The sequence below is a fragment of the Spea bombifrons genome, chromosome 7 (assembly GCF_027358695.1).
Source record: "Spea bombifrons isolate aSpeBom1 chromosome 7, aSpeBom1.2.pri, whole genome shotgun sequence".
Classification (NCBI taxonomy): domain Eukaryota; kingdom Metazoa; phylum Chordata; class Amphibia; order Anura; family Pelobatidae; genus Spea; species Spea bombifrons.
The window spans coordinates 29084796-29098293 of NC_071093.1; the positions used below are offsets into that span (position 1 = coordinate 29084796).

Sequence of the window (13498 nt, forward strand, 5' to 3'; positions counted from 1 at the left end):
GGATCAAAGGCCCATATACATTTTTTATTTTGTGAAACAGTACAGAGCAGCCCTCCCGGTGGGTAACAGTACAGGACAGCTCATGAATATCAGTGTATATCATAGAGTTGAGGTGTATGGGTAACACTACAGGACAGCACATGAGTATCAGTGTAGCTGTATGAATGTATATCAATGTTGATATCAGTGTATGTAAAGATTTATGTGAATGTGGCCATGTGCACGTGTGTTAAAAACAAACATACCGGTATTTCTTCAGCTTTTATGCGAAGGTTCTGAAGAACATTGTATGCAGCCCAAAAATCCCAGTGAGACCCTTCTAAACAGAAACAGTGAGCAACTGGCGATCAAATCACCATCTGCAAGCAGACAGTTGCTAAAAGAATAGCTTGTAACTTGTAACATACAGTCAGAAATGATTGGTGAACTGGTAAAAAAACTTTTGTTGGGCATAATTTCATATGCAGACATATTTATACAGATGGTATCAATGTTTATTTTCCCTTGTCTTCTCAAATGATGTATGCCTCGAACCCAAGCAACCTTAGGGCGCCCCAGCCCAGCAAGCTGGCGTCGGATTCCAGGACGAAGTCTGGTTGAGAACCGAAGATGGCACCGCCGTTCCAGGCCACCAACCCAACTCCTGACGAACCTCCTGCGTGAGATGGACCGGCTGGTCATAAGAAGGGAGTGAGCAGAGGTGTTGAGCCTTGAGGCGCTGGAGAGTCTATCTGATAACCACGTACCGTGTGGAGGATCCAAGGGTCTGACGTAATCCACACCCAGTTGTGGAAAAAATGGGAGATCCTGCCAGCCACCTGTGGAGGGAAAGAGAGACAGGAAACATCCAAAGCCTGCTTCCTTCTCTCGATGGGAAAGACCGCTGGTGGAAGGAACCTCAGTAGAATGGCTGGGCTTGCTGAAAATTTCTGGAACCACTCTGGATTTGTTGAGTCATAAGGAAGGTAGTCTATGTTAGATCTTCGGGCAAGCTGCAAAAAAAAAATCCTGATTCATCTCCTGAGGAAGCCGGTTGTCCCGTGAAACGCGTTGAGAGAGAGGGATATATTGGGAAGTTCCTGCTGCTAGACGGTGGACTTTCCTGTGCCTGGTTTAAAAGCTGATTACCTTGTACACGCTTTTGTACATTTAGTCTGTTGTAAGTGCAATATTTTACCTTATCCACATGAGTGATACTGTGCCATTGCTGCTGTGTTTTTATATTTTTTAACTACAAAGAATTAAAGAATATTTTATGATGAGCGCATTTATGTCCTTGGAAATGTGAGTGCACTACTTACTTGCAATACTGCTAAGCCTCATTTGCATACAGAGTCACACTATTTTTTGTCAAAAATCTCTTTTTTCCCCATTTTTCTCATTTGGAAGAGTTGTATAGATTATTAAGCGTTGGAGGAACGCTTATTTGGGTGCTGCTGTCTAATTAGGGAAAGTATTATTTATTCATTTACACTAGTGGTGTGTGTTTTCTTTCCTTGTGTTTTTGAAAATTTCTGGAGCCTTGGTAAGAACAGCGGCTGGCGACCCGGCCCCGCGGTCGTCCAGCCCTGGTGGAAAAACGAGGTCCGGCCTGGAATACTTTCCTCATGGAGAGCTTGGCTTTGTTCCACGAGGTCATGAGGGAGACGTGACGATTAAGTTCCTTCACAAAGGCGTCTCCAAAAAGCAATCCGTTGGCAGCCGCTCATAAATCTTTGGAGCCCAGTTCCGCCAGCCGAGAGTCCATGCGCAGAAGGGCCGCCTTACGCCTGTGGCGATAGCGACGTTGGCGTTGCCCAGGAGGCAAACTGTCCATAGGGCCCAATCCCGGATAAGTTTGGGGTCCAGGGGAGAAGCTGGGGCATGGAGGCCGACATCTTAGAGATGAAAGATTCGACCGAGGATGAGAATTTAGATTCCAGCCATGCCATAAAGGCATCCTGGCTAGGCGCGCTGTCCTGGGACATAATAACACCAGTAAGAAAAGCAGGCACTATAATAAAGGCACACTCCAGTGTTCTGCCAGCAAAAACAGGGACTCAGCCTCTGTAAGCACAAACAAGAACTCAGCCTGTATAAGGGCAGGGGCTCAGGCTGCCAGAAGCCAATAACAATAAAGGCTCCGATAGTAAGAGGAGAATTCCCTGCCGCTGCAACAAAGTCAGGGCCTACCAGTACGTCCTTATAGGCTTCTTGCCATAGGTGTTTTAGGACAGCGGCAGGGAATTATCCTTGCTTCTACACTCAGGGTGTCTATTGCCTTTCTGTCTTGCTTCTGTGTGAGGTCCTTCTGGAGCAGCTCCAGAGCTTGTTGGTTTTGGTGTGTGTTTGGATTTGCCACAAAAACCTCTGAAACCTTCCTTCAGTTTTGTCTATGGAAGCGAGAAAATGCTCTGTATAGATCAGAGCTTTTTATTTGCTTTGATTGGTTGCAAAAATTATTGCTTTAATGGTAGTCTCTATTTAGGGTGAACTTTATGAAAGGTATGCTGAAATTCGAGTAAATTCAAAAAGTGCATGAATGTTCAGTATATGAACAATGTCTGTGGGTTTTTGTTTCTTCATGGCACGTGTAGCCAGAGATTTTTAATAAAATACCACAAGGATACGGCGTCATTTATTTTCTTCCCCCTGTGCTCGATTAATTTTTAGCTCTTATTTGCTTTCTGGTGTTTGCACAACAACTTGTTAAACATTACAAAGAAACATAACAGACAACCACCCCCACCTCTAGATAATACTCCTGTCTGTCCACCAAAAAAAACCCCACTAATCTTCCCTGAAGCAATATTGAGAACCGCCACCGTCTCCAGCCCCCAACTGCATGGTCGCCCATTACAGAATGCTTTGTGTCCTAACATAATCAGTTAATTTGTAACTCCTGGAATTAGGAAATCTTTTAAAAGGCTCTCCAAAGGCAGCTGCTGAATGTGAAACCCGACAGACAGGTGCTGGTGGCGGAGAGGGTCGGTCACAGTTTAGGCCAAAATGTCCAAATTGGTGGAATGTGTACCAAATTTCTCAGAGGGGAAGAACAAAGAGGTGAGAGGAAACTGATGTTCAATGTTTTAGATGGTATGGTAATTTATGATTAGCAAAAGAAATGTATGAGCGAAAGGGGGAAACCCCATAAAATGGAACGCACTTTTACCCCGTTTAATATAAATATATATGAAATCTGCCAAGAGGCCTGAGGTTAGATTGGGATTTTAAGTATATAGGCGGTAGAAAACTAAATAGAAACAACCCAACCCAATACCATGAGACCCTTCAGGTCTTGTAAATGGCTAAAGATACATTATTTTATCAATTCTATCCAATCACAAAAGTGCTGAGTGATTGATTTGCTAAACAGTGGTTTATAGGGAAGATGTTATTGTGCCGGATCAAGTATTAGAAAGGGCTAATCTAGCTGTATTTGCTAGAAACCTGTTTTAAATTGGCCAGCTTAATGTGGAATTGATGTGAAAAAAGTTTCACAACTCCCCTGGCTGAATTGTTAGTTCAGCAAACCCTCCTACTGTGAAGTGCTTTTTCCTTATTGATGTTTTAACATTTTTAACATCTTAACCATTAATGCTGATGTAGCTTTGGGTAGAATCCTGGTAGAAAGCGGGGTTATCTATATGACATATTGCAAGCTTTTTAGTGCAGGCTGTTTGAGCGAAAACGTATAGCCATCTCTAATATAGTGCCTCAAGCCTGTGTTTAGGAGTAGACAGAAGTAGCTCCTGCAGGTGCCGGGGTGTAACTTATAGGTGATTTTCGGTGACTGGGTCACTTTAATGTTGATGAATACATTTCACTGATGGGAACGCAGTGACACGGTGATGGTAAAAGCTTACTGAATCCTGCAGGTTATTGATGCACTGGCTGCAGCCATCTCTCAGACCGCAGGATGCCGCTTGTTGGATGTGGACCCTGGAGCTTCTACAAACCGCACAGTGTTTACCTTTGTGGGCAGCCCAGACGCGGTAGTTGAAGGTGCTCTGAATGCAGCACGTGTGGCTTTCAAGACAATTGATATGCAAAAGCATAAAGGTAAAGCTGAATATATTTGGCCAGCAGACTACCAGTAACTTTAATGGCCAAACTACAGTTTCCTTTCTATAAGCCCAATGTGGCCTTTCTTGTGTACGAGGGAAACAATATTTTATGTCTGTTTTTTCATTCCTTCTGGATGGGTTTATCTCTGGAAGGTTGCATGCTATAAACTGTGCTCTGCTGGGGTAAGGGGGCTACGCAACTGCAGGGGTTGGCTAGCAAATTGCAGGCCATGGCTAATTGCAGTGAAACTAGCACAAAACTCTATTCCCTTGCTATCCATGGCAACGTTACTCTTGAAAATCTTGTATGTAAAGCTGCCATTTCGGGATAGCCAAGAAAAAGAGAATAATGGCAGGTAAACTGCATTTATTAATCTTGTTACATGTAGATTACTACAACAGTACTGATACACTAGCCAGTACAATCAAATCCAACTCACTGTCAAAATAAAATCAATTGCTATATCTTGTTTCCCAGTTACTGGCCTATTAATTCTGATTTTTTTGGATCTCTGCTCATCATCATGCGCAATTAGTACAGAGTTTTTGCAGATCCAACAGTGTTAATTAGAGCACAGCCCAGCTTTCGTAAGGATATCTGGAAAACCTGTTCTGTTGGACTCCTTGATTACTGAACAGGGAACTACTGATATAGATGCATTTTGTGACCATGCATGGAGCTGCAATCATATTTGCCCATTATTTCAAAAAATCTGATGACAGTGAGAGGTCAATTGAGTGCCTGCTTGCCAAGTAGAATTTTTCACATGTTTAAAACATGACACTGAATTCTACATGCTGTGAGTCAGTTTGACAAAAGCAGGATTGCAGTAAGGATTACTTTCAATACTGGCCTGCAAAATGAAGAATGTGCCAGCTTTAAAATAACCTGATTCCAGTACTCTCCTGCAAGGTTTTTAGATATAGTAAATATTATATTTCCACACCATATAGTTTTGTATATAACTGTTTACTATAGAAAAAAAAAAAATAATAATATTTTGAAACGTATGCCTCAGGGGACCAATCAGCGGCCAGTAGAGTCATGTGATTGTTAGACCAGATGCTCTGCCTCTCTCCTCCATATTTTTCTGTGCTTTTACTGTATAAAAAATTAAAAAGCACACAAGCCATTCTGACCGCTTCCGATATTGAGCCGGTATCTGACATGTCTAGTGTTCGTATACATTTGGTCATATAGTTTATATATAGGAATGCATATGTGAAGGTATATTATCATATAAATGATGCATTCTTTCAGAGGAATGCAGGGGTTGATGTGTTAAAAAGCTACAACTCCTTGTTCTAGTCTTGTTTCCATTAAGCTCTGAATAAAAAGCTACACATAAATGTGTGGCAACAATCTGCGCTACGTGCTGCAGATACACTGCAGTGTCTGCTGTCCTGTGTTCATCCCACGTACTCTCCATTTTGGCACAGGTGAACATCCTCGCATGGGGGCTTTAGACGTCTGCCCCTTTATTCCTGTGCGGAATGTGACAATGGAGGAGTGTGTAACCTGCGCTAATCGCTTTGCTGAGAGACTGGTCGAAGAGCTGCATGTTCCAGGTCTGTTGAGATTCTGAAGTTTATGGAAACTGTAGAAAATATCCGTTTATCTTATGAAGTTAGGAAGTGGGCAGAGGGTAGAAGTAGAGCCAAGTTAATAGGCTTATGTAAGGTGGTCATCAATATCCTCCAACAGTACAGCTGTGGAAAATATATGCCGGGCCTAATGGGATGGAATACATGGGAGACTGTATTAACCCCCCCCCCCCAGTGCTTATGTTCTGTGGTCATTTTAGTGTACTTGTATGGAGAGGCTGCTCGGAGTGAGAATCGCAGATCCCTTCCAGCGGTGAGGGCTGGCGAGTATGAAGCTCTGCCCACCAAGGTATTCATATCTCATGTCTCTATATAGGATAAATATGTGTGAAAGTGCAAAATGTGGCATAGTCTCTGTAAAGGCCTTTTATATAGGTCGTATGCATGTACATCACAGTGCCATTGACATACTCCAATTGTCATGCATTACTACACCGTATAGTGTAAATATATCACAAGATATCCCACTTAATGTTATCACAAATTTAAGAAGGTCACCCGGCCTTTGTAAGCCAAGATCACGTTCTGTAATGTGTCTCTGTGTCATTCGCTATTAGCAACTACTACTATCAAAATCTGGTGCATGGCTAACTATCACCTTTTCCCTTCCTCCCCAGCTGCAGAATCCAGAGTGGGCTCCAGATTATGGGAAGCCAATCTTTGTTCCCAGTTGGGGAGCAACTGTGAGTGGAGCACGCAAGTTTCTGATAGCTTATAATGTGAACCTTTTGAGCACCAAGGAACTGGCCCATCGGATTGCCTTGAATATTCGTGAAGGGGGGCGTGGAAAAGGACAGGTGAGAGGAAAACAATGACTAGAGTGATAAATAGGAAGAAAAGTGACCAGCCATTTGCCCATGTGCACCCAAGCAAGTGTAGGCCTGGTCGGGAACAGTTGAATTGTAGGAGATACCTGAACAGCAATGAGATGAGCAGAGACCCTAAACAGATGATGGGATAGGAGAATCTGGGAAAGCATGGAGCCAAGAGGACAGCCAAAAATAATGCACCACAAATTGACACCATTTGTCCTTTTTAAATTAATTTACCTAACCAATGTTTTTGTCTCTATGGCATGGTTCTGATTAGACTTGGGCGCTGGCCAACTGTTTGTGTTAGTCTTCGTGGGGGGAAAAAATCCTTGTATTCCACGAATATTTGCCCGTTCCAGTGTTCGGTTTGGGTGAATATTCATGTACATTCTTCGTGTTTGTTTTTATTTTTTTAATGCAGGGTTAACGCGGTACCCAGCAGCTTTGGCACCAGGAGTTTAAAAGTCAGTATGAGCTACTCTATTGGTCGCCGGCAGGGTCCTCTTCTGCCATCAACCAATGAAGTGCAGCTGCCTTTATTGGTTGATACTAGAGGAGCTTCCTGCTGGCGACCGATAGGGTGGCTCACACCGACCTTTAACACCTTATGCCGAAACTTGGCCTGGAGAGGGAACAGGAGTTAAAGGTCTGTGCGAGCGACTCTATTCAACCAATTGGTTAAAGCCAGAGAAGGCACCTGCAGGCGGCCAGTAGAGTCGCTCGCTCGGACTTCTAACTCCTTGCACGGACCTACGGATTCCTGCTCCCGTTAACCCCTGCAATGCTGCGTATATAAAGTAGTCTAGATGGGGAAGGGACCAGGGAGATTAGTTGGCAATATTAACAAAGATTAACACGAAGATTCTTCGTGTAGTGTGTCTTCGTGTACGTCTTGCTGGCGCCATGTTTGTTTGTTCTGTATTCAGGCTGAACAACGAACACACACCCTTCGTGTCCGTTTTCATATTCACATGAATATGAATTCTCAAGTCTTCTCCTTGTGTCTCTTAAACCGTCTGCTTTCAACTTGTTTCATAGTCTGGACGTCTCAAGAAGGTCCAAGCTATCGGATGGTTTCTTCAAGAGGAGAATTTGGCTCAAGTGTCAACAAATCTTTTGGATTATGAGATAAGCTCACTGTACATGGTATACGAGGAAGTTTGTAAAGATGCGAAAGTACGTCAAGCCAATACTGCCTTTCCTTACACATAATTGTGTTAATGTTGTTCATTATAAATCAGTTAAATCTGTATACCTTAGTTTACACTGTTTTACTGGTCTATATTGAAAGTTTATGTCCATTTTTTGTGTTGCGTATAGTATGCTCTGGAGAAATCCACATGAGTGATAAGACTTATAATTGAAGATGTTAGTTACCCAAATCCTACATGGTACTGCTCACTGCATATAATTCTTTGCAATTTAATGATATTTCAATACAATTAATATATATACACCTTGTGTATACCAGAGGAGCAACCACCCAATGTCATTTAAATTAAATGAACCCAAAAATCTTGAAAATGTATCTTACAAGCCCTCTCTTGTTTAAGGAGTTGAAGCTACCTGTACTTGGCTCCCAGCTTGTTGGTCTTATCCCACTCAAAGCTCTTATGGACACTGCAGAGTTCTATATCCGAGAGGAAAAACTGTTTATACTTGAGGAGGATCACAAAATTCGACTGGTGAGATCTGTTATTTTATACAGGATTGTCTTTAGAGCAATGCAAATGTAATGGCTACAGAGGGCTCATGCAGTCCACAGGGGATTAATAATGGGATGGAAGAAGCCTTTTCTTCTAGGGCCTGTGGTGGCAAGGAGGCCCAACTGCAGCTAGCAATGACATTTTATATATTTTGCTGGATAAGGTTATGGGTGCAGATGGAACATTTGGTAGACTGGGTCCCTCTGCACTGACAACACTTTATATCCCATATTGAGAGCTCAAAGCAACAGCTGGAATAAACTTTAGAGTTTAAATATTAATGGAATATTGAGGGAACAGCCCACACCTGGCCGCGAAACAGCTTCTCAGTCAATTGTCTGATTACTTTTGAACCTTAAAAAGGAAGGGACTACATGTAAGAAGTGCTGAAGTTAATATCCTTAAAGCTGAAAGTCTGCACAAATCCATGGACCTGACTGTACATTATCCCTTCGTGTTTCTGTTTATTGGCCTAGCCACACAAGAAAAGAATTATGTCGGCTTCCACGACCAGGACATAAATAAAGGTTTCGGTTTATACTGTTTTGTCTGATAGATGTTTGCACATTCGGTTTAATGCTATAACTTCCATGCATTCTTCATGTTAGTTTTGCACGTCAGTTCTGCTGGCTTTTTCTGTGGTTTCCTTTCCGACCTTTCAAATATGATTTATGGAGACCCAAGTAATTGGAGCTTCTCAATTTCAGGCTGTACTCTGTGGCTGTCTTTTTGGCGTAGGGCTTCCTAATGCACTTACATAGTGGTATGTGTGATTGTGTGTTATATTATATTAAGAGGCACTTCTAAAAATGTTCCCATATCGCATACCCCATACCTCATCTTGATTCACTTCTGGGGGTACCACACTCGCTGCAGTTTTTTTCTTGAACATGCAGAACAGGAGTAGGGAAAGTATGTGACTGGGATGAAAATATATTGAGATGGTGGCGGGGAATGTTGAGACGGAAGGGTGGCTAGGAGAAAAAAAAAGCCCAAATATTGCCTTGGACCCAAAACTTTAAATATGGGCCTGTTTCCATCTCTTACATTACATGGCATTGCTTTTTATTAAGTGGCAGCCAATGTTAAGGTGTGAGCTTTCCAAGCTTTTTTTCCCTTTTGTAACCAAATAAATGTCAACCACCTTGTAAAACTGTGTGATTATTCTTTTACTGCATCTCTTTTGTATATCTCCAGTCTATGTCTAACCTCTTACAATTATGACTACCCTCTTCTATGGGTGTCATAAGGTTTTCTTCTCAATGTCACTTGCAACAAATGTGACATGTTGCTATTGAATTGCAGGCAATTAACAGGCTTGGTTTGGACTCGCTGTCTCCTTTTGAACCAAGGAAAAGGATCATTGAGTAAGTTCACATGTGATCTTAGGGTTTGGTATGTATACTTGGATAATATAAGATGGTGTATTGGAACCATGAGTCTTAGCACGATTACCATCGCAAGCAGTAGATCACTAGGATTTCCACCTATTCAGCTTGTTTTCTTTTTAGATTTATTTTCGTAAATTTAGTACTTGGTTGCTAAAATTGTGCTAATTCTAGCTAGATTCAGCTTACCCTCGCCTGATGCACAGATGTACAGTAGCTCCAGTCTCCTGTCCTATGGAATTCTCTTATGTTTAGTCGGCTAGATACCGTAATTAGTCTTCATTGAAGGCCATAGTAAGCACTCTGGTAGATGCTAAAACACATATACATGAATCTGTCCCCGCATAGACCTAAATTGCACTTTAATTCGGATCCTGCTCATTGTTGGATAAGTGCAATCTATTGCTCAACCCTCTTACAATGAATGTATTAATCTGAGAACTAAAATCACAAGCAGCCCAGATTCTAGATGTATATGCTGGAACTGACCGGCATTAGCAGGAACTACACATACAGTAGTAGCTCTTTAAGTACAATGTAAACACAGATCGACATAACCGATAAGGATACGAGATTTAATGCCTGTCCCTGCCAACCCTTTTCATCCAGGCATACCTGCTGAAATTACCTCTTTCTCTTTTATGTGAGCAGATGTCTCCCGTTTCATACGATGGCTCTCTGGTTGAGACTTATGTCCCTGATTACTGATTTTCCCCCGAAGTGTCCCTAAAACTCCTTTATTGTAACATGTTTTAAAAGGTGCTCTATATTTTGCTTTAAATGGTGTAAAAGGATTTATCATAGTAGATAGCATTATAAAATAATCACGTCACAAAATTGTGCACCTGGAGTGTGTCTCACATGACAAGGACACAGTGGGTAACATCTGCTTACATCGTTAATATAAAAATGTCTCAAATTTGTAGTCTATATTCTGCCTTGTCTATGACCCCCAGCTATATATTTAACCATACTATTTTTGTAAAACACAAAATGAAATGAGATGATTTTGTTATTCTTAGAATACTTATGTTACTGCTTTGTGTGCTGATCCTTCCTTTTAGGTACCTGGTCCAGGATGAGCTATCTGATGCTGTTCTTGTTAAACAGACTTTGCAAGGGTTTGTGCAAAGTGTAGGGGCTCGCTCTGCCACTCCTGGGGGAGGCTCTGTGTCTGCAGCTGTGTCTGCCATGGTAAGAAACATTGGCACCCAAATATTACATCTGTTCCCTGTGTTTAGGCAGGGTTTATTATGCGACTTATTTGTTATCTAGCTTTCCGTTACTTGGGTACTTTGAACAGTTTTACACTAAAGGTAAATCTGTTTTCTTTCAATGCATTAATCCATCTGATTTTCAGGAATCTATTCTTTCTGCTTGTATCTAACCATGGGACACGCTTCTGTTTTTGCGTACCTTTTGGTGTAGGGCGATCTGTGTTTTTGTTTTACTGTATTGAACATGTACTGATATGTTACTGTCTGCATACAGGGGGCAGCTCTGGGCTGCATGGTCGGTCAGATGACCTATGGGAAACGTCAGTTTGAATCGCTGGATGATGTCATGCGGGAGCTGATTCCTCCCCTCCATGCAGCAGCGGAACAACTCCTGTTAATGGTTGATGCTGATTCTAAAGCTTTTGGAAGCTACATGGTGGGTGAACCCTATTCCTGCCCATATTTGATCCTCATTCTCTTTGACTCACAAGTCTTATGTATAAAGAACTACTTAGGTTGGTGGGAAACCACTATATCAACCATTGAACTCCTCGTTTGGAACTTTGGTCCAGGATCGCTCCTTTAAACAGATGGGCTGATCTGCATTATCATAATGCTTCATTGATCTTCTCCTGATTTAAATATTCACTTCACACTTGTTTCTGCTCATCCAGTGTATATCACCTCATTATATTGTATACAGCTTACCGTCCATTACGCTTGTGCTAAAACACCCCTAATTCCTTTTTGTCTGTTCTGCTCAGGCAGCTTTGAAGCTTCCAAAAGAAACTACAGAAGAGCAACTAAAGTGAGTTCCCTCCCACTAAATATATTTTCGTGAATAGACTTGTATTAAATGGTTTCGTGCAAGAATGTTTGTGTACTACTGACATTTCTCTGAATGATGGAATTAGCCTTTGGTCACCTTGGTTTCATTTTTATGGTACCAAGCATGTGCAGTGGGATTGTCGCTTGGTCACACCCTTCACAATAGTTGTACTGCGTTCTTTTGGTGTGAGACTAGGTTACACTGTATGTACATCACAGAAAATTAATGCCAATCTCATTCAGTGTTTGGGAGAAAGGGTTAGGCTGACCTAATTGTCCAGTAACACGGTGACTCCCACATTTGCTTGGCCCACAGAGACCTATATGGGTGCAAGTCAGATTTTATAACACAAACTTACTTTAAGGCTGTGGGAAATCATAATATTCACAGTATTAATGATTCTTTACAATCACATAGGCGCTTTAATGCCCTGCAAGATGGTTTGAAGGAAGCAGTAGGTGTGCCTTTGAGTTTGGCTGAGAAAATCAACACTTTGTGGAAGCCACTCCTGGAACTGTCGAAACATGGAAACTCTGCATGTATATCTGATTTGCAGGTACATCATTAGTATTATGCAATCTGATAGAAATATAACACATGACTAACTAATGCTATGTCATCACTATTATGTGTTCCTTGTTTGTATGTAAATCAACACATCACATGTATTTGAGATCCCCATGTCTTTGATTTATGGCTCTTAACTTGGGTCTGCCCTGCTGTACATCCAGCTTTCTATGTCTTGGGTTCGACACCTTGTACTAGCACAATTCCCACAATCAAATATTTATATTTTTATCATCATGTAGCTTTTTGTATTACATAATTTATATCTATAGAAGGTCGGTTAACTTACAGAACCGCACTAGACAAAACCTTTTTAAAAACGTTCAAAGAAAATTGTCCTTAGTAGGTGGTACATCTTCATGGTCTTTGGTTCTGTAGCGCCATAAAATGGTAAGCCTTATGCTCGATGTGAGTCATTTTCTTATACTTTTCTTTCTACTCAATATTAAGGTTGCAGCCAAAGCGTTAGAAACTGGTGTATTTGGAGCTTACTTTAACGTCCTGATCAACCTGCGAGAAATAAAGGATGACGAGTTCAAAAATCAGGTACAGTGGGGGAAAACAATTAGGTTTTGTGAAGGACCTTTAAAATGTTCTTTTAGGAGCTTTCTTTGTTACACATTTGCCTTTTCTTTACTTAATTTACCTTTTATGTCGCTACAAACTAAAATGTACTGGCACCACTGGTGATATTAGGGTACCAGAAAGGGAGTTCTTCACTCGAGTGTACTTGCACTGGATATTTTACTCCATATTAGCTGATAAATATCACTGTGGTTTATTTTTTTTTTTTTTTTTTTTTTGTTTTTTTTTTTGTTTTTTCTCAGACTCAAAAGAAAGTTTCTCAACTACTGGAAGAGGCAAAGAACTGTGCACAGTCTGTACTGCAAGTGTGCGAGGGTCGACTCTAAGTATAATGCAATTAATATGCAATCTTTAATAAAATAACCTTTCCTTCTATCAATGATGTGGTGTTTTTTTTACTGGGCTTCTTTTGACTGCCAAACTATTATGCAAATTATGCCTAAAAACTGCTACTTGTTGCGCCACCAGTGATACTATTACGTATACAGATAAAAGGGAGTGCCTTATAGAGTCAGCATGGCTAAAGTGATGTGTGATGTTTGGGGAATTCATTGCCAAGCCCTTCTCTCCGCCTTGTCTTGGCTGCCTATCCCCACCCTGTGTTACCTGCCTGTCCACTTTCCGTCACTATAAACAGAGGCGATCTACTCTGATCCTGCAGTCACGGGATCTCTGCTCCACGTCGAGTGGTATGTATATGCAATGCTCCCGTCCTTGTAATATTCTGTTTACTAGTTTGTATT

The 13498-nt window shown here is 41.4% G+C and overlaps 1 protein-coding gene across 1 annotated transcript; it reads left to right on the top strand.

The window, feature by feature from the left end:
• The first annotated feature begins 2775 nt into the window (after positions 1–2775).
• FTCD (formimidoyltransferase cyclodeaminase) lies at positions 2776–13130 on the top strand. The gene is made up of 14 exons (XM_053470912.1): positions 2776–3042; positions 3858–4041; positions 5487–5615; positions 5852–5940; positions 6269–6448; positions 7502–7639; positions 8017–8148; positions 9475–9536; positions 10622–10751; positions 11049–11210; positions 11539–11582; positions 12021–12159; positions 12621–12716; positions 12998–13130. The coding sequence occupies exons 1-14, from the start codon at positions 2989–2991 to the stop codon at positions 13079–13081; spliced, it is 1623 nt and encodes a 540-aa protein (XP_053326887.1). The 5' UTR covers positions 2776–2988; the 3' UTR covers positions 13082–13130.
• The last annotated feature ends 368 nt before the right edge of the window (positions 13131–13498 follow it).

Coding starts and splice junctions, on each gene's coding strand:
- FTCD (XM_053470912.1), top strand. CDS start 2,989: ATGTCCAAATTGGTGGAATGTGTACCAAATTTCTCAGAGGGGAAGAAC. Junction 6,449..7,501: donor GGGGGCGTGGAAAAGGACAG/GTGAGAGGAAAA, acceptor CTTGTTTCATAG/TCTGGACGTCTCAAGAAGGT. Junction 10,752..11,048: donor CTGCAGCTGTGTCTGCCATG/GTAAGAAACATT, acceptor GTCTGCATACAG/GGGGCAGCTCTGGGCTGCAT.